General features: G+C 48.7%; 1 protein-coding gene across 2 annotated transcripts in view; it reads right to left on the bottom strand.

The window, feature by feature from the left end:
- Nucleotides 1–4,490: 4,490 nt before the first annotated feature.
- LY86 (lymphocyte antigen 86) overlaps nt 4,491–24,529 on the bottom strand; it is a 51,781-nt gene continuing 31,742 nt past the window's right edge. For both annotated transcript variants that reach the window (XM_057699536.1, XM_057699537.1), the window contains 2 exons: nt 8,818–8,870; nt 4,491–4,885 (listed from right to left, as the gene is read on the bottom strand). In XM_057699536.1, coding sequence (XP_057555519.1) covers nt 4,802–4,885; nt 8,818–8,870 — 137 coding nt within the window. In that variant the 3' untranslated portion in view covers nt 4,491–4,801. The remainder of the gene's footprint in view (nt 4,886–8,817; nt 8,871–24,529) is intronic.

The raw sequence follows: 24,529 nt of genomic DNA, 5'->3' as shown, positions 1-24,529 counted from the left end.
TCAGGCAGATTTGAATCCCAGCTCCCTGAGCTCATGAGGCTGAGAAGCAGGGGCCTGTTTCCTCACTTCGCTAACCCTGACTTCCTCTTCTGTAAGGTGGGTTATCCCCTCAGAGCTGTTACTGAATTTTGACATGCAGATAAAATACCTAGCACGATGCAGCACGTAGCAAATGCTCCAACAATTGTGAGCTTTGGAACATCTGCTATTATTATTGTTGTTGTTGTTGTTCTGCCTTCTCAGAACAGAACCTTTTAACCCTTTTAGTCTACCCTATGTGGCAACCTTGCTGATCGTTTCCATAACATTCTCTGGCCCCTTCTGTTTTCTTCCACCATTTCTGAGTAGAAGAAAATGAGGGAAAACCACCACAAAATGATTCAGGCTTGTGTGGCATGGATGTTTTCCTTCTTTCCATCCTTGGTTGGGTTTCAAGGAATCCATAAAAATATCAGCTGGAAGAAGAAATTATTGTTTTCAGCTGAAATAACATCTATGCTTATATTCTTTTCCTCGGGAGTGAGGAGATACTGGAAGAAAGAATTTGGTTTTGTCACGCATTTTAAAGGAAAGCTGGGTTAGAGGAGAAAAAAAAAAACCAGGCCGGTACATTTGAAGGCAGCTGAAGGGTTCAGTCCCAGCGGAACAACTGAATTCATTTACAAATTGGATGTAAAGTAGCTCTTTCCCGATTCTTCTGGAACCCCTACTTGCCAGATAAAATGATGGGGAAACTAGACAGACGAACTCGTCTGAGAAAGTTGACTGAGAAAATTGTAGCTGATTCAAATCTCAAATTGAACTGCAGGGATGGTAAGCTTTCCCTCCCTAACAAGTCCGGGTTAAAATCAGAATGTGGCCTTTTCCGTTCTCTCACTAGCTATTTTGGGTGATTTTTTTCTGAACGCAGACGTAATTGTTATATTTGCAGATGTTACATTTAGTTCTTCACATCCTGAATGTGTATTTTTTTTTTTTTAAGCAGGAAACAAATCTAATTAAAAATTACACACATTTTCTTTCCTAGGCCTTTTTTGGCCTGGTTATAAACTTTCTGTTTCCGGGGAAACTTGTATCTGAATATTTCCCTTAAATTCTTTTCAGGGTTCATGTCGCTCAGCAAACACGCCCCATCCCAGATCTACTTAAACCAGCTACACTTCGAAGAAATCAAGGTGCCAGGGAGCCATTTCAGGCCTTAAAATGGTCGAGGCTCAAAGACAGTTTGCCCTGATGACGTTGGAGGGATAGGAGAGGGACCTTAGGAAACAGGGCTTCAGCGCCAAGGTGAACACCCACCTGCTATGGACTGAATGTGTCCCCTCCAGATTCGTATGCTGACATTCTAACCCCAATGTGATGGTGTTGCGGGTGGGTTTTGGGAGGTGATTAGGTGATTAGTGTCCTTATAAAAGGGACCACAGAGAGCTTTTCCTCACCCCTCCCGCCATGTGAGGACACAGCAGGAAGACAGCTGTCTGTGACCCAGGAAGTGGGCCCTCACCACACACTGAATTTGCTGGCAACTTGGTCTTGATCTTTCCAGCATCCAGAAATAAATGAGAAAAATGTGAGAAATAAATGTCTGTTGTTACAAGTCACCGAGCTCATGGTATTTTTATTACAGCACTCCGAACAGACTAAGGCACCTGTGAACAGAGTAATGACTCACATTCAATGAGGTATATGCCCGGCACTGTTCTCTCATTTAATTCGCACGGTATTTCTGTAAGGCAGGTGTTATTATCGTTGACACGTACGGATGAGGAAACAGAGGCTTAGAGAACCTGAAGCACTCGCTCGGTTAAGCGCTGAAAAGCCAGCCTGTCTAATTCTAGACATGCCCTCCGCTCCTAGCATCTCCCCCTTTCCTCCCTTTACCCTCTCCAACCTCCCCGGTGTCTACTTAGGGGATGGTGTGGTTCCCGTGGGACCAATGTCAATCTGGCTCTGCGGGTGGGTCATGTGACCTAGGCAAGCCAATCAGCATGGGGCCAAGGTCATTGGCCAGGAGTGGTCATGTGACCCAAGCCATTGCACTCAGCGTGAATGCAGGGCTTTGGGAGAAAGTTCTCTCTCCTTTGTATTTTGGACAAGTGTGAAACTGTTTGCCTCAGGCAGGGAGGACTGTCTGAGGGTGAAGCCAATATTCAGGGAGGCCAGAGGTGAAAGAACTGCAGAGAAATAGAGGTGAAGTGCTGATGACAGTGTGGACCTTTGCAGCAAACCGTGGCTGAAGCCTGAACCCCTTGGTCTCAGCAGTCAGAGCTGAGCTGTGTGTGTAACCAGAAGGTGCTGGTCTCCATTCCCTACAGCCAAGCGTTCTGAGTGTGGCGATCACACAGGCCAAACGGACCTTCAGCTTTCTGCCTGGACCTTGCCTGGGAAAGCTTTCCTTGGGCACCAGCATTCCCTTAACAAAACACAAGCGCGTGCTCTCACACACACACACGCACAGATTCCCTTAAAATGTAAGGAAGGGCCTGTGGACACCCACATGACTTGAGCTGGCTGATTTCCATGAGAGTTCTTTGGTTTGGAGGCATACCATGATTTTTTTTTTTTTTTTTTCGGGTAAATTCATTCAGGAGAAAATTGTAGCATACTTGATGGTGATTTTGAAACAGTGGCAAATCATTTATGAGAAGATGGGACTTACTTAAGCTCTTTGGCAGGGCACCCTCACCCCACCGCACCTCGACCCTGCCCCAGCACACAGGGGTCACCAGCCCAAGGGGGCTTGCCTGGGGGCGCCCACCAGCCCCGTCACATGTCCCGGTTCCTGGGATGGCGGTTCCAGGCTTCATCTTCGTCGCTATGTTCTGCCTGAGTTATGATAATGCCTCTGGCATGTCTCCTACCAGGACTGTCTGTATTTCTTAATAGGAGAGTCATAAACAGTGAAAAACTTTCTCAACTTGCAGGAGTGGAACTTGGTGAAAGGGAAGGCCCACGCTTTACATTTTAGGGGCAGAGAAAACACTATTTTTCTCCCCTCAAATTATGCCCTTAGTGCAGCTGCTGTGTGTTCCTGGGTACTCTGTCAAGGCCAGGGTCAGCCTGTGTATGTGTGGAAATCTCTGTTTAATAAATCTACAGCATCTAAAACTCTCTTTCTCCACCCTGGCCCTGTCTGTCTGTCTGTCTGTCTCTCTCACGCACACACACACACACACACACACACACATACAGTCAAGTCAAGGAATTTTAAGAAGAGAGTGAAGAACAGGAAAGGGAACAGCTGAATAGTAGAAAAATGAAAAGTGAGCTTGTTCCCTGTTCCCTGTTCCCTGTCCCCGTCTTTGGAAGGTAGTGACAGCTGTCCTGAGCCCTCAGGACATGTAAGTACCCGGGATCAACCCAGGGCCCTTACTGGACATAGGAATGTTTCTGGAAAGGGAGCAGGAAATGTCTCCCTGGAGGGAACGGAGAAGGACTAGCATTCGTTTACTGTCTGGGACACAACAAAGTCCCCCGTGTGAGCCGCGAGCTTTGCCCCTGAGCCCGGCACGGCCACAACATGTCTTTTCTCTGGAGCACTTTGGGCGTAGGCGAGGACACTGCTATAATTGTGTCTCTCCACAACCCAGAAAACCTCAGAGGCTGATTTTAAGGTTTTGATTCACCAGGCATTTACAGCCTGCTATTCTGGGTAGTTCAACTATGTACAGAGAGTAATTAATAGCAACGAACATTTGTTAAACTACGCATTTCTTTCCTCTTGTAATCTCTAACACAGTGGCACTTTTATCAGACGAGAAGGTCAACCCAGTCTCCCAACTTCAGCCCTACTTCAGGAGCAAGAGGGCCAGACCTGGGGCCCAGAGATGCTGGAAGGGAGCGGTGGGGGGAGCGCAGGATGTGGAAGTGGCGGCAGAGCCCAGCAGGGATTCTGCACATCCGTGGACAGGATACAGTGGGGCTCCCCAGATGGCTCTGGCCACAGACAGGCAACCTCACCATTCACAGAGGGCATCAAAGGAGGTGTCTCTGTACACACGCGATGTGGCCCCTGGTGGACATGAGGCTTTTTAATATTTCAGGGCACTGCAGGCTCCATGAGGGCAGGGACAGGGTCTGTTTTGCTCCCTGGAGTAGCCTCAATGTTGAGCACAGGACCTGGTATGTGCGTGATGAGCTGTGACTCTTGAAGTAAATTAATGAACACATTCATGAGAGCTGTGGTGTGCTGGGGCCAGGATAGCCGTGCTTGGGGATGCATTATAATGAAGTTTGTTCCAGGGAGGTTGTGATGGACAGCTTGTGAGGTTCCATCAACTTCTGGGCCCTCACGTCCAGGGCCTGACACTTCCCAGGAGAAGGACCGGCTCCCTCCCCAGCGCTGTCATGGCAGCCAGGCCATCACCATCCTGAATCTCTCAGCATCACTTACGCTGCGGCAGCCCCTGGCTCTGTGTGTGATGGAACTTACGTTATAGCTACAGAATTGTACCAAGATTCTTGAACAAACCATGAGGCACAATTGTGGGCTGGTTTCTTTATTTTGGGTGACTGAGGAAGGGCCCCGAGGAGCTAAAAAGAGGTGAGTGGTGTCAGGTGAACACTTAGGGAAGAGGGACCCACCCTCAACACTGCTGGGTGACGCCCAGGGGCCCCTGAGAAGCAGATCCTTTGGGGGGTTCATTGCATCCGTGGAGTCTGGGGACCTCTGGTCCTGGGGCTGACATCAGCGCCTGCACCTTCAGGGAGGCTTGCTCTGTTGTCCGCTGGTCCTTCCTCACGGCAGGTTCAATGTGAGGAGCTGTGGTTTCCAAGGGACAGCTCTCTGCGCTTCAGGTGCTCAGGGGCAAAGGACGGTGGCATTGGCACAGGCCACGGTGGAGTGGTCTTGGTTGTACAGTTCCAGCAGAACCTGGTACTCTCCCTGAAGGGACACGGGGAAAGCAGGAGGTGTGAGCCACAGAAACATCAGCTTTAGCAGGTGGTTAGGGCTCCCTTCTACGTGTAGGCTCTGCTCTAGACCCTAGGGGTAAAGTTGAACCTGATAAGCCACACCGCCCGGTGGCGCTCCCAGGCTGGCTGGGAGAACAGACAGTGCCCGTGGCAAACGACTAAGCCTGAGATGTCTTGTGCTCCAGATGGAGCTCCTGCAGGGAAGGGGGCGGGGGGGGTGCTGGGCCGGCCAGCAGATCCTGGGGTGGCTGGTGCTGGTTTGGAGTTTTAAGTAGGGGGTCAAGGCAGGTCCACCGAGAAGGTGACGTTGGGGGGTGCCCTGCTGTCCGGGGTCAGTGAGGAGCTGATGGGGCTATGGGGTGGGGGGGAGACCCACAGGAGGAGAGGAGAGGAGGGGAGACGGCCTTGCAGGCTGTGAAGGGGACGCTGGCTTCCACTCTCAGGACTGGGCTGTCCTCATGTGTCTGTCAGTAGGGTCCTTCCAGCCGCTGTGTTGAAAAAAGATGATGGGGGAGGGGAGAAAGCAGTAAGACCGGGTGGGAGGTGGCTACCACAAGCCAGGTGAGAGGCAGCGAAGGTTTGGAGCAGGTGGTGGAGGTGGGGAGAGGAGTGAGATTCTGGATAGATTCGGAAAGAAGAGCCAATATGATTTGCTGCGGAAACCCACGTGGGTGGGAACGAGAGGGGTCGAGAGAGACCCCGAGGGTTCCGGCCTGAGCAACAGGAAGGATGAAGTGCCATCTGCTGAGACGGAGGAGATGGCTGGAGAGCAAAATTAGACTGCCTGTAACGCAAGCACTCCGATAGGAAAAGTATTCCTGCCTTTGAAGGCTCCCTTCTGGTGACAGCGCACCAGAGGACTCCCTGTGTCTGTGGTCAGGGGATGCCAGCCGGGCCATGTGTGCAGCTGCAGAAAGAACCCAGGCCTGAGCCACAGCCGCTGTGCGCGTGGCTGCAGCCCCGCCTGGCTCCATGGGCCACGCTGCGGTGCCACGTCTGTGGACCCCTTGTTCCGAGAAGGAAGGCTCTAGGTGATGGAGGGCAGAGGATGGTCCGGAAACTCCTGGCCCATCTTTGAGGAGCCCGTCACCCGAGGAAGGGAAGGTGTTTGATCTGTATAAGCTGGAGGGAAGGAACAGATCAGACCACTGGATAGACACTGCATGAGGGGTCTCAGGCTAGAAGAGAGGAACTTTCCAGCAATTCGCAGAGGCCCAGGAGCCACCAGGTTCCCCAGCACTGATGGTGTCTCGGGTGTCAGGGCTACTGAGGGTGACCTACGGCACCCTTCACCCTGAAGAGTCTGTGACGGTCTAGGCTCCCTGAGTCTGCGCCAATGTTAGCAGCTGTGATTTCAGAGGCGGTGTTAGGAGTTTAAATCACAACGGAACATTTAGAGGAACAGTTCTGAGTAAAGACCAGCTCACGTTTGCATCTGGTGGTATCTCATCGCCAGCATCTGCTTTTGCCTGTCCCCGTGCATTTGAGGTCACACCACACAAAGCTACTGAAAACCAACGGAATTTTTCATCATTGTTTTCTAAGCCCAATGAAAGACGTCGTATTTGAAGGAAGGGGTTCCGGGTTACGAATTACAAGATACACACACTCTGCTTCAAGGGGTGAAGGAACTTAGGCCACAGTGCCCATCTGCGAGCAGCAGGAAAGGATGAGGCGCAGAGAGCAGGGGCCTTTCTGCTGTTTGAAGAGCACTGGGCTTGCCAGGCAGGAGACCGTAGTTGCACCCTTGGCACTTACACAGTTCAGGCCGTACTTGCAAGTTGGCATCCTGTGCTTTGGAAGCCCAAAAGTGCCTCTAAATTCTAAGTCAGAAAGCAGCATCTGTAGACAGATGCACGCTGCAGGAGGGACTTCAATCTGGGCCAAGGGGCTGGTTGTGTTAAAAAGAAAATAATACCAAGACACTGAAGACTGACTGCTGAGTGGAAAAGTTTTCGGCCAAGTGGGGATGGAATTAGCACAGAGCCCATCTCTGAGGGATTTGGTGGGAGGAGGGGGGATCCTGGGTAGGTCTTTTAAAACACAAAGTCTTTGCACCACTCGTGTCCCATATTAGGAAGCAAAGTCTCTGAGCCTTGCAGGCTGGCTGTCCGCCAGGGGCGCCGGGGCTGGCCAGGCTGGTCTTGGGCCAGCGTGGGAGCTCAAGTTGGGATTAAGGCCTCCAGCTGCCTCTGCTGCATACGTGACAGGTCACATGTGTCCCCTGTCAGGCCTGGCTGTGGTGGGGTCAGGGCTGGCCAGGCTTCTGCTCCCCAGGCCCAGGCCTCAGAAGCAGAAGAGGTAGGAGAGGCAGGCAGAGGGCATCTGGGGATGCTTGGACAAGCAGGCCCAGGGCCAGGCGACCTGACCGTGTCTTAGCCTCACATCAGGCACTCCCCGAGGAGCCCTGTCCATGGTTAAAGGACGCAAGTAATGCACTCACCCACGCATCCTAGGTGTTTGCAATACAGCTCTTTACATCTCTGCTACATTTTCTTTCAAAGTGATTCTGTGACTTTAAGTTCTCTCCCTTCTATTACACAGCAATTGCTGAGTAACTGTTTTTTTTTAAAAAAGTTAATAATGCAAGACAAAAATTAATTGTTTGCAAATTTTAAGTCAATCTCCAGGGGAGGGGGGAAGGTCCAAAGGAAAATGAAGAAAGAAAGAAAAAAACTCAAATAGCAAAGATTTAAAGTGAAAACTATGTGGAAGAAATTCGGTCTCATGTCCTGGAAGTGAAGAGAGTTTGCACATCTCTCATAATGACACTGAAAGTCCTGAGGAGAAAACTCTGGAAGGCTGGACGCTTCCCAGCTGCCACAGCAACACGAGTGAAAGCCCCAGATGGTCTGGAGACTTGATGGCTTGAAACTGAGGAAACACACAGGGAAATGAAACGAGTTCAAGAGACTCTTCAAGGAGAAGGAGATTCTTTTCTAGAGTCACACTCAGGTTTTGGAAGATGCAAAGGATGAAGTTGAAAAACAAAAAATGAAAATGATTACATTTTTGTGATTCTTTTGATGTTGTTCAAAGGATGCTCTCAGGAGTAGCTACTAAGAATGGATCACTTATGTCAGAACTGGTGGAATTCAGCTGTTTCATAAAGTCACGGTATTTTGAATGAAAAGGAATTAGTGGAAAAATCTACTCTTAACTGTGAGCCTCACTAGTGAATGTGCAAGATGTGGGCTTTTTTTTTTTTTTTTTTTTTTTTGCCATTAAGCATTTTTATTTCTTGGAATCCTAAACAGATTATTTTAACACCAAGCATAAGTATGTAGGGGAAAATTACGAAAGGTTTTAAAATGGATCAAAAAATGACTGAGTGTATTCAAAGGAAAATTGTTAGAGCACATCCTTCAAGGTTATCTGACCCTAAGAAGATGTGGGCATTTTATTTACTGGGTGGTAACTTGTGAATGACTGGTACCTGGGGGAGCTTTAAGCTTTCCAGGTGTGTTTCTTGCTTTCCCTGAAAGGCCAGCCCGCCTGCAGCTGCCTCCCTCACCTCCAATAGCTCTAACCATGTGGAGCCCCCCCCACCATGGCCAACGTACCGGACAGGACCCCAGAATCCCTCTCCAGGAGAGCTGTGGACACGAGGGATGCCCTAGGGCTCCACAGGACAAATGTGTTAAATACCAAGACGCCAAAACTCCTGCATCAAGCATTAGCAAGGGCCCACGATGAGGGAACAGCTTCGCTGAGAAAGGGTTTTCTTCATGATGGGCTGCACAAAAGCTTCAGGTTTTCAGCTTAATTCCCTTCTCCCCCTCCTTCTCTTTCTCCGCCTCTGCTCTCCTCTCCCTGCCCCCCCATTCTCTGCATCTCCTTCTTTAAGAAACTGCTAGACACAACAATTAAGGGACAAAATAAAACAGAAAACCAAAACCTTACCTTGGGAATTTCAAACCCAGGATTATTGACAGAGCCGGCATAGTAAATCTGCTCTGGAAAAACAGACAAAACACACATAATGTCGTTTAATCACTGAGAACAGAACCAATCTGCTGCATTATCTGTGCTTACTGCGCCCTGGGGAGCCAGTGATGAAGAATAAGCTCTCTGTCCAAACGTTGCTTATATTCTAATGAGGAAACTGACAGTACACAAATCAGGAAACGCGATAGTATCCAGACTGTAGAAAGTGCTAAAAGAAGAGGCACGTGGAATGATGGTTAGGAGGCCAGGCTGGCCCCGCGATGCTCAAGGTTAAGTCCTAAGACAACTTCTGGTAACTCACTGACCTCGGATAGTTCTGGTCTCTTTGGGCTCAGTTTCCTCGTTTTGAAGACGGTAAGTAATGACAATAACAGAGCTGTGAGGAATGAAGGGAGCTAATCCGCAGAAGCACCGATAACGATGTCTGAAAAGCACTCAATGAAATTTGCTAAAGTTACGAACCGAGAAATGCTATGTTTGAGAAGACGGCTGGTCCGGGAAGGCATCCTTAAGGAGATAGTGGTTGAATGATACAATCTCCCTGAGGGAGGAGAATGAGGCTATTATTATTATTATTATTATTATTTAAAATTTTTATTTTATATTGGATTATAGTTGATTAACAATGTTGTGTTAGTTTCAGGTGTATGGCAAAGTGATTCAGTTATACATATACATGCATCTATTATTTTTCAAATTTTTTTCCCATTTAGATTATTACAGAGTATTAAGCAGGGTTCCCTGTGCTATGCAGTAGGTCCTTGTTGATTATCCGTTTTAAATACGGCAGTCATTTAAAAAGCTGGTGGAAGAGCACTGCAGGACCGATACCATCCCGATTACTGTCTGATTACTTCTGTTTCTTAGTGAAGGTTGTGGGTGAAGAGGTAGGGGAAAGTGGATGGTGAGAGCTGTGGTGCATTGAGGAGCAAGAAGATGGTTTATACTAGTCATCATGGACAGTGGGGAAGAGAGTTCCTTGAAAAATGGTAGGATTGCTAGGCAGTGTTGATTTTTTTTGTTTGTTTGCTTTTGAGGTTTGTGGCGTAAATTTCAAGATGCTGCAGTCAACCCAGATGTGTATGTTCTCAGCAACATTCAGGAGCTCTGATCAAGAGTAGAGGGGATAGATGGTTGGGCTGGGGTCTTGCTGGACAAGAATAAGGAGAGGAAGGCAAGGCTGTTGGGAAGAGATGCAGGGAAGCGGGTGATGATAGACCGTGGATGCTGAGGAGGGTAAGGGAGACAGTGCCGGCGGGAGGGGTTGACTGATAGTAAAGTCTGTGGTGGAGTCGGTTGAATGGAGTTTCCATCACTGCAATCCAGTACCTAGAGGAGGTGAGCGGGAGGATGTGGGGAAGCCAGAGGGAGGGCGGCTTGACGTCGAGATTTCAGAAAGAGCGCGTTTACCGGAGCTGACAACATGCAGGGCTCACGGAGGGGAATGTTGAGGTGGAAAGATGCACGTGGGTGTCGGAGGTGAGGGGGTCCAGGGGCTGAGACACTGTGGTGCTGGGTGGACTCATGTCAGCACTGAACAGTGAGACCTCAGATGGTGGCCGTCTCCTCTGTGATCCCCCAACACCGGGCACTTAGCATGTGACAGGCAGAGTGGCACAGACGCTGGGTCAGACTGTCCAGGCTGGGCTTGACTCTTGACTATTTTTCTTACTAAATAAACAAATAGCCTAACCTCTCTGTGCCTCAGTTGCCTTATCAGGAAGTGGGGTGATGGTAATATCCACCCCACACATTGTGAGCATTTAGCACATGTAAAACTCTTGCAAAAACACCCGGCACATGGTAAACACTCAATAAGTATCTGCCATTAATATATTCATTCACCAACCCACACTCCTGGGTGCCCATCTAATACAGGACATAGGTGCCGATACCATAGCAGACAAGAGTACTATGGGAACCATCTGAATTACGGAGCACCCAGACTTGCAGTCATTAGTTTACAGAGCTATTTCCTCCACTATTCGGGCCTCTGTGCCTCCTTGTACGTTGCACAGAGTCTAACAGCAGGCGTGCGCTGTGTGGTTATTGAATGAGGTTATCAAACGAGCAGAACCAGAGCCAGGATGAGGTTTGCCAACCAACTTCATTCTTGCTTCTGCTACTGTAATCCTCCTCCTGCTGGAAGGGTCCCGGCCTGGGATGTGCTGACGCAGGAGACGGGATCAGGGAAGGAGCCACTTAGAGCGGCCAGTCTGGTGATGAGGGCGGAGGGATGGTTGGGGAGGATGCAGGAGAACAAACGCTTATTGGTTCATTGATGGCATTGGGTACTGGGCTCCTTGAATGGCACAGGGATTTCCTGCCTCACTCAGCACCTGGCCCTTAACAGCTGCTCAGTTAGGATTTGGAGACAAACCGAACTCTTCCCAGTTCAGGAGCAGGGTCAGGGACAGCATGGCACCATATCAGGGGCATGAGGGCAACCTGAGACCTGAACTTCTACCAGGAGACCTGTGCTTAGCCTCTGGCTTCTGTTCAAAGCCCATGTCCTACCCTTCCTTCCCACGGTCACTTCCTGGTACCTTGCAGGGAGGATGGGCAAACCTGATGGGTAGGAAGATATTCCTATTTCATTGCTCCAAATGTACTGACCCATTCATTGTGAAAAGGAAACATATTTGGTTGTGGATATAAGCAAGAGGTTTGTTGGAAACTGCTGCTCTGTATGCTGTGGTGTTAGAAATCAAGATGTTCCTGTATCCTCAGGAATCTTCCAGTGCGACTGGGGAGAGACAATAACTAGGTGTAGAGTTAATTGTGCAAGGAGTGAGCAGAGGGTGTGGGCGGTGAACCTGAGAGAGCAGAGAGCCCGGAGGGGCGGCCGGGTTTCATCTGCAGGGCTGGGTCTACGACCCCAGGGCATCCTATTTGCGATAGAGTCCATGCTGTCTCCGGGGGTGTGCGGCACAGGGACCCAGAAACCAGCACATGGTTTCTTCTTAGGACATTGTCTATTTTGCGTTCCCTAGTGGGTGCTCTGACCCAGCAGAGGGACAGAGAGACCCGGGACCCATCTATCCTGGCAGGAGACGCGTTGCTTCATTTCAGCGCTGCCGTCTGGAGCTGTGGCCACTTTCCACCTGGCATTGCGGCCTCCTAGCTGATGCTCTGACTCCCAGGTAGCCTTTCAGGAGAATCCCTTTGCTTCTGTTGGCTGGAGCAGGTTTCTGCTGCCTGAAGCTCCAGGACGGTGGTTGCTAAGGGCATGAGCCAATTAAAATCTCTCACGCCGGCCCTCCAGGGTTGGGACACAGCTGACTCAGGAGCAGAGCCCAAGCATGGGGAGTTCTGGTCTGGTTGGATTCCTTCCGACAAGTCTTACACCCACTTCACGCTTCTCTTTGGTGTTCTAAGGGGACAGTGCAAACGGCTTGACCCTGGAGGCAGACAGAAGGGTTCAGGACCCAGCTCCCCTACTCACTAAGTGTTAGTGGACAATTTGCTTAACCATCCTGTGACTCAGCTTCTGCACTTGCAAAATAGAAATAGGGACACCTCACCTGCAGGGCACTGAGAGGACTAGGAACTTGTGTGTCAGCTTACGGAGAAGAATGGGGTCCCCAGGAAAGGCAGAGACAGCAGTTGTTTGTTGAACAATTATTCACCGGATGTGAAGGAGAGTAAGGTGGTGACGGCTTGTGTAGGGGATGCAGAGAAACACACCAAGGCTGGGCTTGGGAATCTTCTTCCTGAGCCAATGTGCACAACTGCTGATTTCTACTGGTGTCTTTTTTTTTTTTTTTTTTTTTTAAACTTCTGTTTTAAAAAAATGAGTGAATGCTGCTCTTTGAAGAATACCAGTCAACTGAGATCTAGCATTTTGTTAAGCTCACTTCATGCTCCGAGGTTTGTTGATTTGTGCTTCATTATTAAGGTCCTTTACTGGGGTGAGAGATTGTCATCAACTCCATCTTCCTCACTTTATAGTTTCAGCTGGAGCTTTTCTGGGCACCCACGAAGTTCCTGAGAGTCACTGCAAGTAACTCATGAAACAATCTTTTTTTTTTTAACCTGATGAAACGACACCTAAAATTAAATTCTCGCTCCTTCCTTTTTCAGATCATCTCTGATTCTGAAATTCCTTTAATTAACATCCTCACACTCCAGGACTATAAAAAGGAGCCCCAGTATATCTGTACCCACTTCTTCCTTTCCTTCTTTTGGAATCTTGATCAGTTTTTAATGTGCAGTGGATTAAAGAATTTCACCCTCCTGCTTCTGAATGCTTGAAGTCATTTCTGCCAATCGGCTTTTTTGGGGACCCAGATCTTTGTGTGGTTGGCACACAGTGTCTTTTTAGAGCGGATATGGATTTTCAAATGTGGAAATAAAAGGTCCCAAAGAGTCGTGGTTCAGACTGACGTGAGGCCGGGAGCTGCTCTGTAACCAGGGCAGATGCTGGCCCGGAAGGAAGTGCTTGTTGATTGTGTGGCTTCTGTTAGATGGAATCTCACCACTTCCCAGCCATTGCTAGTGTCTTATGGGAATTCCCTCCAGTCTTTCAAATTTAGTACAAAAATGTCATCAGTATTTAAGCATCATTAAGGTCCTTGACAGTGTAAAAATACTTAGAGTTACAATTTATCATAAATAGGCCGATTAGTATATTCCGAACAAAGACTTTTTACAGTTATCATTTATTCATTTATTCCCATTTGAGCCATGGGGACTGGCAGGTCGTGATGAACTAGGAGGACACAGCCTGCATCCTGCCCTCCAGTGAGTGGGACAGGTCGCAGGGTTCGGGGAGCCTGAACGAGGGCTGCTGTGGGCTGTGGTCCCAGGATGAAGAGGGAGGTGGGAGGAGGTTCCAGGTGGACCAAGTGCCTGTCTCTGGAGTGAGAGGGAGTGAGCGCTTGACTCTAAGTAAACTCTGAACTTCCTCTTCATTCCTCTCTGCCTTTGGGCATTTCCTTAAAGGCACCGAATGTGGCCACTGACGAACCACATCCTTAGCTCCGGAGCTCAGACCAGCTCTGCTTCCTTCAGTCTCTGACCCTGGAGGGTGTGTCAGCACCTCTGGTCCCTCTGGGCAGTGCTGGGCTAGTTGCTGGGTAGGTTCCTCATTTAAATTAATCAAGATCCTGCCTGGGGTGAGGACGCAGAGGACTGTCCATTGCCTCTGCCTCCAGGGCGGATGTGGCTGTAGATAGAACCCCCGTGGGACCCCAGAGTCTTGAAGTTCCATCAAGCTTTCAGTGGATTCCGGCACAGGCGAGGGCAGGTGTGGGCAGGTAGCCCCAGGCTAAGTCCAGGCCCAGCTTTAATTTTTTTTAAATATATTGTTGGTGTGTCCTGATTTGTCAGTTTCTCCGTTTCTGGGGTCATGTAGCCTGTAACCCTCTAGAGCCTCGTCAGTCCTTCAGGTACCAACCCCCCAACCCCGAGGGGAGGCCAGCAGAGGACTTCGTGCAGTAAGCGGCCCCGCACCATCTCAGAAGTGATCCCGCAGCTTCACCTGTACAGCGGTGCAGACGGGGCCCACAGGGGGTGTGAGTGGGAGCGGAGACTCCCTGTGTCCCAGGCCACATTCCCTATCCCACTGTGGAATCACAGCAGCCGTGGTGGCATCCACCACGCTCCCCGATATCCTCCCAGGTCAAGTGCTTCCCACGTCTCCACACTTTCCTGCGGCTCAGCAGCCCATGAAGGGCGACTGGGCAGTGCCGGACCGTATCCCTGGAGGACGCCCTCACCAGGGAGGACTGGAATCCAGGGATAAATGCTTCAGCCTCCTGACCTTCAGAGGATCGATTCTCAGACACGTATTGCAGTTCCCCAAGGGTCCAGCGGGCCAACCCTCCCCCACACTGGCAATAGCTCCCCGACACATCACTCCCTGGCTCTTCCTCCTGCCCTGAGTCCCTCTCACTCCTCTCTCACTCCTGCTTCCTAGCATTGCTCCCCAATAAACCACCCTGCCCCCCAGTCCTTGTCTCCGGCTTTGCCTGGGGGGGGTCCCTAAATAGGGATGCTTCCTGGCAGAAGGCGCACTTTTCCCAGTTTGTATGAAGGCCAGGGAGGAGCTGGAGGGGGTCCTGGAAACCTGGCTGCTGAGATATTTGGACTGGTGGCTGGTGTGATGGAGTCTGCAACCTAGAAGGTAAATCTGCAGCCCTGGCACCTGTTCTCCTATTTTAACCCCGAAGAGCAGGAAGGAGGATGGATGCCCTGGGCTGTCTCCTGATGGCTCCAGCCTCACGCTTCAGGAGAGGACAGCGGGGAGAGAGAGGGGGCAAGGGGTGATAACCACAGCTGTGCCCAGACGGGGCTAAGGAGGGCAGGGGTGGCGGGGTGCAGAGGGGGAGGCTGGGAGGGAGACAGCAAGTCTGCGGGAAGAGGGAACAGAGGAAGGAGGCCAGAGGTGCACGGCCAACCTCTCAGGCTTTTTCCCTTCATTCAGCAGGATGGGGTTGTATTGTCACTGAATAGTGCACCCAGTGGCGTAGCCTGTAATAAATAAAGTGAATTCTAAAAACCTAGATTTGAAAGTTTTGGGATTCCTGCGCGTGTCAGATGACCCTTTTGTTGGGAGGATTATTTCTGCTGCTACTGGGGGCTCAGTGGTTACAACATGATCGATTTCATTTCCAATATATCATGAGATGTCCAGCAGGTTGTTGGCCCCTGTGGCTGTACGGAGGGTCAGCGTGTTCCGGGAATCTTAGGTGCAGTCCTTGTCAGGATCACAGTGGTGGTGCTTTGGTGTTCATGACTATCTCATCAGAGTTTGGGCCCCTACATGAGTTATCTTAGTTTTGCCTGTGCTGACTACTTTGATTTTTTTTCCCTGTCCATTCAGACAGACGTGTGAGATCTTCTTTATGGCCTTTCATTACTAGAGAAACCCACTGTTATGTATGCGCGGACACATTCACTGTGTACTTGCAACGGATCATTTATAAAACTGTGAAATGAGCATCCTTCCAGGGCTCACTCACCCGTGGTCCTGCTACTCCGCCTCTCCAGCACCCAGAGATGTGCTTGTCATCCCTGCTCTTTTTTCCCTAATATCACGCTGGCCTCTTCTCAATGACAAACTCCTGTAAGCACTCGTTGGCCATCTTACCCACTTTCTCTGCCAGGAATGGTCCCCACACCTGGGTCATGTCACCGGCTTCCAGCCAGATAGTTTCTCCTCTGGGCGGGGGACACGGGAGGTGGGAGCTTTGTGGGGTCTGGGAAAGGGCGACAAGAGCGGTCCAACCAGACAAACCTTTTCCGAGCAGCGATAGAGCCTCCCACAACAGAGAAACTCCTCTCTCGCCCCAGCTACCCAAGCGGCTGTATCACCTGTGACGTTCTCAGAACTGTGACTTCTAGGAGGGCATTTTCACTGAAAACGTATGGAGTTTGAAGTTTCCTTGGATGGTGCACAGTTATCTGGCCTCTTCACATGGTCATGGCATGCAGAGAGAGGTCAGACAAGCTGTACTAGTTTTCCATTTGGAAGCTGTACAGGCTACTAATGCCCCCTCCACCCCAAGATGTCCCCATGCTAATTCCCAGCACCTGTAAATTCTACCTAACAAGGTGAAAGGGCACTTGCAGACGCAGTCACGTTAAGGATTTTGAGATGGGAGATTACCCTGGATGATCTGGGCGAGGCCAGGGTAACCACCAGGGTCCTTAAGTGGAGGGGGGGGGGGGGATCAGAAGGAGGATGTGCTGTGAGGACGAAGCGGTGAGGAGTGAGTGGCTACAAGACCAGCAATGCCCGCAGCCCCTAGAAGCTAAAACCTCCAGGAAATGGACGCTCCCCTGAAGCGGCTGGAAGGAACACAGCCCTGCCGACTCTGATTTCGGACTTCCGGTGTCCAGAACTGTCACAGAATAAATCCACCTGTGTTGTAAGTTGCTGAGGCTGCAGTGATTCGTCATGGTGGCGGCGGGAACCTGAGACACTGATCCTGCACTCAGAGTGGAGGCTCCAGGTCGTCCACCAGAGCAGGCGCCAAGGGTGGAGGCGTGCTTGGATCTGGGTTCCCAGCAGAGGGCCCTTTGGAACCATGACACCAGCATAATCTAGAATTTCAGCAAAAGAGAAGGTACCTGGGCCTGTGGCTGGACTAGAGAGTGAAATTTCCAAGAGAAATGCAAAGAACTGAATTCAGGACAGGTGGTTAAGGCAATGTGGAGCCATATGGAAACCTCCAGTTCAGTGATGTGCGATGTAACAGTCTGCAAAGAGGAGACTGTCCTATTCCAGCATCATTAAATACGGTAGCCGCTGTCCACACACGGCCATTAAGAACTTGAAAGGTGGGACTTCCCGGGAGGTCCAGTGGCTAAGACTCGGCCCCCCCCAATGCAGGGGGCCTGGGTTTGATCCCTGATCGTGGAACTAGGTCCCACGTGCTGCAACGAAGATCCTGTGGGCTGTAACTAAGATCCGATACAGCCAAATAAATAAATAAATATTAAAAAAAAAAAGAAAGAACTGAGAACAACTTTAAAAAGAACTTGAAATGTGGCTAGTGTGGCTACAGTTTTAATTTAATTTAAATGTAAGTGATTTAAATGGCCACCTGTAACGAGCGGCTGCCATATTGGACAGTGCAGTTTTAGGCCACTACTGTCAAATAGAAATATAATGTAGCCACATTTGTAATTTGAATTTGAAAAAAGGAAAAAGAAACAAGTGACATTAATTTAATAATGCGTGCATATTAACCCAGATATTAAAAATATTATAATTTCAATATATAACCAACATAAAAAGTATTAATGAGGTATTTTAAATTCTTTTTTCATACTGTTTTTTGGTACAAAGTCTTCAAAATTTGGTGCAAACTCTACACTTAGAGCACATCTCACTTTGGACGGGGCACGTTTCTGAGGCTCAGTAGCTGCATGTGACTAGTGGTGACTGTACTGGACAGGGCCAGTGATTAAGTCATGGGTGGCCCAGGGGGTGAAGTGATTTTCTCCAACTTCGTTCCTCCTACAAGAGCTTTTTGTCTTCGCTGCCCAGGTGTCCTCTGTGAGATCTGTAACTTCTGGCAGTAAGAAGGGAAGCAGGATTTAAATTTTTTTCCCCTACCAACCTATTTTTGGATTTCTGTGGATAAATACTTAATATAACTCTCAAAAATCAACTTGTGAATCGGTGGGCTGATAGGATCCCCAGAAATGGAAATGAAGACGATGGTGATGAGAGGAAAGAGAAGGGAAGAAATTGAGCTGATCTTCAGACACCTGGGGCAGCCACGGGAAAGCAACGTGCCTGGAAATAATAAAACAGACATCACAGAGGGTGGCCTTCCTCAGACTGGGGGTCTCAGGGGTCCATGCACATCAGAGCTCTCAGGATGTTTGATGAAATGCAAATACCAGCAACCCACGGGATCAGAGTTTTGGAGTGGTACAGGGGAGCTGGGAGCCGGTCTTCTCAAATAGCTTCCTGAATGATTATTACCCAGACGTGTGAGCCATTGAACCAGATGTATGAAATGCCCAACAGGCTGAGAATTTGTGAAGGATCCTGTATTGTCTTAGAAAATTACAGTGCTTTGGTGCTAAGTCATCATCAGCCTCAATATTCTGGGCTAAACAAAAACAGAGAATTGATGGATTTCAAAGAACAAGTTCAACACGTTCTTGGCTCATTTATGAAAAGGCTCGAATTTGAGGATGGCGGGAAAGCTCCCAGGGCTACGGATTCCTTAACAGGCAGTCTGTTTTCTTTCTTTCTTCTTCCCTTCCTTCCTTCCTTCCTCCCTCCCTTCCTTTCTGTTAGTAAAAAAGTCCTATTTTTCTGTTTTGTCATTGCTGGTACCCTCTCTAGGGTGACCATTGTTTCTATTTTTTTTTTTTTCCGCAGCTCACGGGTGGGCATTTTCTGCCAATGCAACAATATACCACTGTTTTTGTTGATTCTCCATGAATTTGCAGCAGTGGCAGCTGCCCGGGAATCAGAAGCAGGAGATCCACAGCTGCTTGAAGTAGGCAGACAAAGAGTGAGACGTAAAGAGAAGAAAGGCTGAAGGCCGAGCTGCTGGTGTTTTAAATTTCCAATTCCATGTGAACGGCAGACGGGACCCTCTCCCCAGAGGCGGAAGCAGGCATCGTGGGTTCTGCTTTGTCAGCCACCAGAGAATATACAGCTTGGACCAGTTAGCCTCCCGCTACCTCTGAGGAAAAAGGTCCTAAACGTCTAAGGCTCCGAGGCTCTGCCGCCTCTCCAGACCTTGCTGAAATGCAGGCTTCCGCTCTGAGATTGATGACTTCAGGGGCTTAGAGCCCTTGCTGGAGAAATCCCTCATCAGCTGCAGGAAGTCGCTGCCGTTCATCACTTATTGATGCGTCCTGTGTGCCGGACTCTGTTCTAAAGGCTTTGTATATATTGTCCGATATTATCCATGAGGTCGTCTGTATCTCCTCGTGTATAGATGCGGAAACCAAGGCTCAGAGATACTGAGTAATTTTTCCTGAAGTCACGTAACCATAAGGGTCAGTAAAGGTCCAGCACTAGGTAAGTCTGGCTTCCAACCCTGTGCTTATTCAGAGCTAAGCTGGTGGTTTCCAAGGTGTGTTCCCTAGAACAGTGTCATCCGCCTCACCTGGGGACCTGGCAAACTCGCAGGCTCCTCCCCAGAGGTGCTGAAGGGAAACTGGGGGCGGGGCCCGCAAGCTGTGGTTGAACAAGTCCTCCAGGTGATGCTGACGCAGGGTCCGGCTGGAGAACCACCAGACCGGGCTAAGCTGCCCGCCCGCCCATGCTGAGGCAGGCAGGCGGCAGAAAATTCTTAGAAAACAATATCGGTTTTGGCAGCATGCTGCCTGCAGCTGTGACATGACTGTGGGGATGATCATGGTGGCAGAGAAACTGTGAGAGTCCCAGGTGGCGGAGGACCATCGCTCCCTCCGTGGGTTATCGGCTCATCCAGGGGAAATGGAACCAAGACACACGAGTTCCCACCTAGGCCAAATTGCCATCTGGGCTACGAACAGTGCTGGGTGAAGAACAGGCCCAGAAGCGGGGATCGGGGGAGACGGAGAACAAAACCCGGGGACCAGCAGAGCAGAAAGCCTGAAGCAAAGAAACTTGGAGAAAGCAGGTCTACAACAGCCCAGAAATCAAAGATGAGCAAACAGGTAGGCAATGCTACCCCGGAGAAGATGCATTTTAAAATTGGGAAAAAGAATGAAATAACGCCACTTCCAGCAACATGGATGGACCTAGATTGTCATACTGAGTGAAGTCAGTCAGACAGAGACAAGTATCGTATGTAGTATAGGCAGAACCTAAAAAGAAATAATACAAATGAACTTATTTACAAAACAGAAAGACTCACAGACTTAGAGAATGAACTTATGGTTGTGGGGGGAAGGGGGAGGAGAGATAGTTAGGGAGTTTGGGATTGACAAGTACACACTGGTATATGTTAAAAGGATAACCAGTAAGGACCTACTGTCCAGCACAGGGACCTCTGCTCAATGTTACGTGGCAGCCTGGACGGGAGGGGAGTTTGGGAGAAAGCAGATGCATGTATATGCAGGGCTGAGTCACTTTGCTGTGTATCTGAAACTGTCATAACAAGGTTAATGGGCTATACTCCAATATAAAATAAAAAGTTTAAAAAAATAAACTAAAATTGAGGCCTCAGGTAAAGCCACGAATTCTTCTTTTTTTAGAGCAGAAATCAATGACCGAGTTCCTGCGGCCTGCATTTCTTAATAGCATGTGCCGTGAACGCGAAACAGATGAGAAGGTAGGACCGCGGGTGTCCTTGACAGAGGCTGTCGGGTCGTTGGTAGATAAATGGTAGAACTTCTTCAAGGGAGCACTTGCCTGGAAGGTGTTTTATCCTGTTATCTACTACAGTGGTGCAAGGGATAAGACATTGTGCAGAAAGCATGTATGGGAATTTTTCCAAGTCTCGGCCATTTCCAGATTTCTTCCATTTCTTAGACCCGTGAAAAGCAGCCCTAGAAACAGACAGCAAGGGCAACGGAACTCTAGCTGCTGAAACGTGAATTGCTGACCTAGATAGAGCTGTTAGGACTGCACTTTGCATCGTTATAGACCGTGAGATTGAGAAGCCTCTGTAATTAAAGGTCTTGGGGGATGGCCAGGCTCATGTGTTCAGCGTGAACCATGACAGACAGGAAACGCCCAAGCTTACGAAAGGGAGTCAGGAAGGACAGGTGGCCGGCACGAGAGCCCACTAAGATTTCTCCTTGTCTATTCACAGGCGTGAAGTCAGTGAGATTCACAGCAGAATCCCTTAGGTGCTGTAGGGATGGTATCTGCCTTGTGAGCAATGTCATGTCAGACCCGACAAACAGTTCTCAGGAGATCGTCTCTGCCTTGTATTGAAATTCATCTAATTATGATGTATTCCCCACTTTGGACAAACACTTAACATAGGTACGTTTGGATTTACACAAAAGATAAACCAAGGAGCAATTATTTCTTGACAAAAAGGACTCATCAGCTTGCAAAAGACGTCATTGTCATATTTATTTTAATTCCAAGCTTTCCCAGTCTGTTCAACATTAAGTCCACAACTAATGTTTTCCCGTAGTTTCCGTATTGCACGAAGCGAGGTATGTCAATGTCTGTTGTGTGTATTTTATAATAGATTTTTCTCCTCCTGGAAAGTGGTTGTTGCACACATCCAGGGACGGGTGCACCGTGCATCGGCAGTTCTCGTGGGTCTGCTGTTTTCTCTGGGATTCTGACACATGTACGGCATCAAGTCTGCTCGTGTTTCACCCACATCAGTCACAGCTGTCAAGGGTCAAAGAAGAGCCCTTGCCCTGCAGGTCCCCTAGTTTATGATCTTATACATCCAGTGCGTGATACACGCACACACGTATGCACACACACACGCTCACACACTATCTAACCACAGGGAGATGCTACCGACATTACTGTTATAACTCGAGTATCAAGAAGTTTACTGCAGCTCCCCTCCTCAGGATTAGTAATTAGGTGTGGTCTCTAAGGACATTTAATTTAATCCCAATTCAGCCTTAACATTGGGAGCCAGTTTGAAAGCATCAAGATGAAGTAAAGCAAAATGGATCTACGTGACCCAATGCCAAGAAGAGAGAAAGGAAGGCAGGGGTGGGTGGGGGGGTGGGCGTGGACCGAGTGGGAGGTAAAATAGGGGCCGGTTTTGGTTCCAGCTCGATGAACCCACAACTGGTAAAGGGGGCTGTGGGAACCCAGGGAAAGAGTACAGAATGGATGTTAGATGATCCAATGCTTTGATTCAAATTCTGTTTAACTCCAAACATCACTGAGTATTAGGTAGATTATGATTCTTTTTTGAAAACTCTTATTTACTCTCCAGAGGGGAGAGAATTCATCCTCTCTAGCCTTCCCTACAAAGACTAACTAATATTTAAAAAAGAAACCTTGTAAATTTGTTATAAAAGCAAAAGAGACTTCCAAAAAGATGAAAATAAAGATCGTCAGTGTCACCATTGAGAGGTAATCCCCAGTAAGCACCGAAGTGTACACTATTTCAGAGTTTTTTGGTGTGTACGCTTACACACATTTTAATAAAAACAGAATCCAATAGTGAGTACTCTTCTATAGCAGCTTCTCTGTCACTTAACAATATTCTTATGAGTATCTTTTTATGAGACTTAATCATTTCCTACAACATCATTTAAAAGCACAGCAGATTGTACCTTTGTTTGGTTGAACAATTGGCTGAATTCAGCCAGTTCTTTACAACCGGACATATGGGCTGTTCCCCCCAAATTATCCATAACACTCTCCATGGGAAGGCCGAAAAAGCATCACTGTCTTTTCGAATCCCATGTGCTCTTGCCTCAGAGCTAGCGGAGGAAGATGCAGAAGAAAAGGAAGCAACATTGCATTCTCACAGTCTCACTAAGCCTGACCCGTTTTGCGGTTTTATCTGGCTTGGGGAACAGCCAGCTGGATAATCTTAATGGCAACACCAGACAACTCAATGCAGCTGATCCCATAGTGTGTGGCCTGCGGTGGACACCGAGTCTTCTCACTTCTCTGCCAGGAAAGACCTGCAACCCCGGAGGCACATAGCTTTCTCCTTCATATGTCACTAGCTGCTGGTGTCTGAGCTTGAATTGACTTCACTTCTCACCAGTGCCATATTTTCCCCTTCCGGTCTTAGAGCTAATCACTTCTTTCTGATAGAATCATTCCTGCAGTTGGGTTTGTGGGTGGCTTAAAAAAATGTAATAGCCCCCAAAGCCTCGAATTTAAGATTTTAGTTTTTCCTGGCATAATTTACATAATCATTTGTTTATGTGGCATTTGGGTATTGCTTTTCTGATCATTTTCTACTATTTGAAATTTCCTGGCAATTCCCCGAGTTCAGCTTCTCAGCCCACCTGTGCCATTATCAACCCTACAGTAAGAAAGCCAATAAGTTCTGCCCAGAATTCGAGTAAGTTAAACCCCAACCTTTCAAGCTGCTGAACCGAATTGGACAGCTGGGGGGAATAATATCTCTTCTGTTTTATTAATCTTATTAAAACCATTCACAGAGAGAAAAATAGTTCAGTTTTCTTAAACTTGGAGGACCAAGGTATTTACTAGGGTTTCACAGACTGTGTCTGCAGCTTGCAGAGGCATCATCAAATGGTCACTTTTGAGGTGGGCTGGTAAACTCGCATTTAATCTGCCTTATGCAAATTCAATAAAATATTTATTGTATCTTTAGTCTGTGCCAGGCTCTCTTTGTCAGGTCTGCAGAGACAGAAGGGAGTGAGAAAAATTCCCCTGTCTTCAAGGAGTTCACAGTTTGAAGTGTCTGCCTTCAAGGAAGACGCATGCATACACGTTAACTACATAGTACAATTCCAGCTGAGGTAAATAGGAATGTGATGCCTTAGGACCCAGAGGGAGAATTTCACCAGGCTGGGGGTCGGAGGAAGGTTTCTCAGAGGAGGTGATGCTTAGGTCCAGGGGGAAGACAAAGGGGTAACAGACATTCGAGGCTAAGGGGGACCAGCAGAACAACGTCATGAGAGTGAAAACACAGGGCATGGTCAGATAGTGGCAAATGACTTGATAAAGCTGGTGCTGAGGGTGCCTGTGGGGCAGGATGCGTCTAGAAACACAGTGTGTGATGAGTCAAATGTGTGATGACCTTGGGTCACTAAAGAGCTTAGACTTTGTTTTGTGGAGATGGGGACTCTCGGAGTTTTTTGGGAAGGGGGAGACATGATCAGGTGAGTATTTGAGAAGACCACCCTGGTGGCAGTGGGGAGGGAGGGAAACCAGTTAGAAGTCATTTCCATCATCCAGGAGGGAGATGGGGAGACTTGATCCCGGGAGTAGAAGGAAGGAGGAGTGAAGGACAGCCCAGGATGTGTTCTTTCTTACTAAGCTGGCGGTACTTCCAAGCATACCAGCATACAAGTATGCTTGGAAGTATGCCTACCATACATTTGGGTTCAAGAACACTTATTTGGGGGGAAAATTGGAAAGATAAGCCAAAGACAGGAGATAGGACAGTAGATGCTGGCTAGAGGTAGCAGCTTATGACGATGTCAATCTTTCTAAGTGGGGGAGGTTATTATTTAGTTATCAGCTCGAGATGCTCTGAGGTCCTCCAAAACATTCTATAAGATCAGGAACGCTTGCAGGCCCTCAGCACTGTTATGCTATATTACATGTAGCCTCGAACCGGCT

The sequence above is a fragment of the Hippopotamus amphibius genome, chromosome 11 (assembly GCF_030028045.1).
Source record: "Hippopotamus amphibius kiboko isolate mHipAmp2 chromosome 11, mHipAmp2.hap2, whole genome shotgun sequence".
NCBI classification, from domain to species: Eukaryota; Metazoa; Chordata; class Mammalia; order Artiodactyla; family Hippopotamidae; genus Hippopotamus; species Hippopotamus amphibius.
The sequence above is the reverse complement of the archived record's forward strand: the minus strand, read 5'-3'. Positions and strand labels throughout refer to the sequence as shown.